The 3,197-nt window shown below is 40.9% G+C and overlaps 1 protein-coding gene across 1 annotated transcript; it reads left to right on the plus strand.

The window, feature by feature from the left end:
• Window positions 1-6: 6 nt before the first annotated feature.
• Window positions 7-3,115, plus strand: LOC121966596 (alpha-aminoadipic semialdehyde synthase, mitochondrial-like). Its single transcript, XM_042516675.1, has 5 exons — window positions 7-198; window positions 475-597; window positions 1,796-1,907; window positions 2,304-2,363; window positions 3,022-3,115. The coding sequence occupies exons 1-5, from the start codon at window positions 140-142 to the stop codon at window positions 3,091-3,093; spliced, it is 426 nt and encodes a 141-aa protein (XP_042372609.1). The 5' UTR covers window positions 7-139; the 3' UTR covers window positions 3,094-3,115.
• Window positions 3,116-3,197: the final 82 nt, after the last annotated feature.

The raw sequence follows: 3,197 nt of genomic DNA on the forward strand, positions 1-3,197 counted from the left end.
GCTTGTGAAAGGCTGATGTTGACCAAAAAATGTGTCATCTTAACCACAGGTGGCGCCCTACACAACCTGCTTGATCAACGGTATTTACTGGGACCCCCAAACCCCCCGACTCCTCAGACGGCTGGACGCCCAGAAGCTGATGAGACCGCTCAAAGGCTCGCCTGTAGCCACGGAGGGATCGCCATGGCTGCCTCACAAGTAAGAGCATCACGTTTTCATCCTCACGGGGAAATATATTCATTTCTTCATCAGTCTGATGTTGACTGAGGAGGAGAGGACGCGTCGGACGCTGTAAATGTGACGGAGTGATGCTCTACGCGCTGACAGCTGAATGTCTGCTGTAGTGAACGGGCAGAGGTGCAGTGTGGTCGCTGCTTTATCTCCACAGAGGTCAAAGGTCACATAGTTATCTTCAGTCATGTTTACAGAGTAGCAGTTCAGCCTGTCACTGTGACCTCTTCTCTCTCTCTGCAGACTGCTGGCTATCTGTGACATATCTGCCGACACCGGAGGCTCCATAGAGTTCATGAACGAGTGCACCACCATCGATAAGCCCTTCTGTATGTACGACGCCGACCAGCACATCGATCACGACAGGTACGCCGAGGATTTATGACCGGTGTCCTCTCTGCAGCAGGTGGATGCTCAAAAACCCAAAAAAACCCACTGCCTCTGTTGTTTTTGTTCAGTAAAGATGATCAAAGAATAAAATGATTCAATTAGGTTGAAATATACCAAACTGCCTTTTCTCCAGATCGCTAACAAGCCAAAATAAACCAAAGTACCAATAAAGGAAAAAAAAGCCAAAAAACGAACAAAAAGAAAAACACCCAAACTCTGTTTAGTCCGATAAAAAAATGTACGCTTAGCCACGTCTTAAAAATTTCCTAAAATCCTAGAAACAAACAAAAATCCTAAAAAAGTGCTCAATTCCTAGAAATGTCGTGATATCCTGGAAACACCTCTCAATCCTGGAAATATCCAAAAATCCAAGAAATGTTTTAAACATGCTAAAATTCTAGAAATTTCATAATATCCTGGAAATGACCTAAAATCCTGGGACTGTCCTAAAATCATAGAAATGTCCTTAAATCACATAAACATGCTAAAATTCTAGAAATTTCATAGAATCCTAAAAATGTCCTAAAATCCTAGAAACATAAAAAAATCCTAAAAAAGCACTGAAGTCATAGAAATGTCCTGATATCCCAGAAATATATCCTAGAAACATCCTAAAATCCTAGAAATGTCCTAAAACCTTAGAAATGTGCTTAAGTTCTAGAGATGTCCTGACGTTTTAGAAACGTGCAAAAATCCTAAAAAAGTGCCGAATTCCTAGAAATGTCCTCATATCCTGGACAACCCCTTTCAATCCTAGAAATGTCCAAAAATCCTAGAAACGTGTCTGGGGGCAAAGTTGCCCCTAAACAAATACTGAATAGAATTAGAGGTCAAACGTGAGTTAGGAGCGTTTGAGGCAGAATGCATCCTGGGCCTCATTCGACTCTTGATAGTGAAATATGAAATTTTTTTTCTTCATATGAAAAAAATGCTCTATATGAACATTATTTAACTCTTCTTCTATGGTGGCGATGAAGTTGAAAATTCAGCTTTAAAGAACTGATGGCAGAGATGTGTAACTGATTAAATAATCATGATCTTTAGTCTTTTTTTTACTTTTGCTTTCAGGTGAAATGGTTGATATTGAATGTGTGTAATTTCCTGCATATTATCTAAGTAAACATTTGCTTATTACACTGTATATCTGTGACATTAATGCTTGTGATCCCGGCAGCGTGGAGGGAAACGGGATCCTCATGTGCTCCATCGACAACCTTCCGGCTCAGCTCCCCATCGGAGCCACAGAGTACTTTGGCGACAGACTCTTCCCCTACATCTGGGAGATGGTAAGACGTCTGAGGTGTTTGAGGTGAGGCGAGAACAGCTGGTGTTTTCACCGCTGGGTTTCTGCTTCGGTCTGGCTTCTGGTTGAGTTTGCTTTGGGAGAGCGCTGCAGCAGGTTTCAGGTGGTGAATAAAAAAACCAGACAGACAGGATTTTCAGGAGCTCTAACTTTCAGCTGACGTTTCACTCCTCCAGCCTTTTTTAAGATCAACAATAATTAAGGTCACACCTTAGGCACACATGTGCAGCGACTGGCAGAGGTACGTAACAGAAAACTCTTTGAGGCAAATCTGTATTCTGTTGCTGAGGTGACAGAGTTCTCACACGGTGGAGCCGACAGTAAAACATCCAAATTCCCTCTTTAACTGGTGATGAATTAAGTGTTTTGTCATCATCAGCTGCCTTCAGACGCCACCAGACCGCTGGACGAAGAGGACTTCAGCCCGCAAGTCAGAGACGTAAGTCATATAATTTCACTTTTATGTGCTGCAGAAGCACATTTCTGTTGTTTTAACCCTTTAAAAGTCACACCAAGAAGTGTCTTTGCAAAATATCATACAACATTATAGACGATGAAAAAAAAATGATTAGATTAAACAATTTTGCCAAAGTTTTCCTTTTGTTACATAATTTGCAGTTGAAAAAAAAGGTAATAAATCACACTGTATTGCAATATATGTTATTGCAATACTCAATATATCACAAAAGTTTGGAAATCGCAGTGATATTGTATCTTGACTGAACTATCATGATAATATTGTTTTTTTCCTGCAGCCTCTCTCTGTTGTTGCGGCTGTTTACACTCCTATAACGTTATCCGTTACCGCTAGCAGCCGGTCGCCTCCGTGCTTCATGAATCCGTAGTAAAAAGTCTCCTTTTTGAAAATGAAAAAAAATATATACTTCATCTGGTTGCGTGTATTTTTTCTTTACCGTAGCCGAGCAAATGTAGACTGTGATAACCATCAATTTTCACACCAAAGTTAAAACACCTCTGCAACCCCAATCTCCATCTCCTTCATACCTGCCGTCTTTAAGATCTATATTACTTTTGTGCAAATGTTAATAACCGAGGATTGTATTGTTACATTTGACTTTATTTCTTTGTTCTTGAAGGCTGTCATCACCTCAAACGGAGTCCTCACCCCAAAGTTTGAATACATCGAAAAACTTCGAGAATCAAGGTAAGACTCATTCCACACTGAAGCTGTGAGCATGTGAGACAGTTAGTCGTTTAACCCTTTGAAACCGGGCTCAGTAGGCTGCGTTCAGATGCCTTTGACAAGCATTTT

The sequence above is a fragment of the Plectropomus leopardus genome, unplaced genomic scaffold (assembly GCF_008729295.1).
Source record: "Plectropomus leopardus isolate mb unplaced genomic scaffold, YSFRI_Pleo_2.0 unplaced_scaffold25178, whole genome shotgun sequence".
Lineage (NCBI taxonomy): Eukaryota > Metazoa > Chordata > Actinopteri > Perciformes > Serranidae > Plectropomus > Plectropomus leopardus.

What these genes read in the sequence shown, in the direction of transcription:
- LOC121966596 (XM_042516675.1), top strand. Translation starts at nt 140, where the DNA reads ATGAGACCGCTCAAAGGCTCGCCTGTAGCCACGGAGGGATCGCCATGG. An exon ending in TCGCCATGGCTGCCTCACAA is followed by an intron (nt 199 to 474) that starts GTAAGAGCATCA and finishes CTCTCTCTGCAG; the next exon opens with ACTGCTGGCTATCTGTGACA. An exon ending in CAGCACATCGATCACGACAG is followed by an intron (nt 598 to 1,795) that starts GTACGCCGAGGA and finishes TGATCCCGGCAG; the next exon opens with CGTGGAGGGAAACGGGATCC.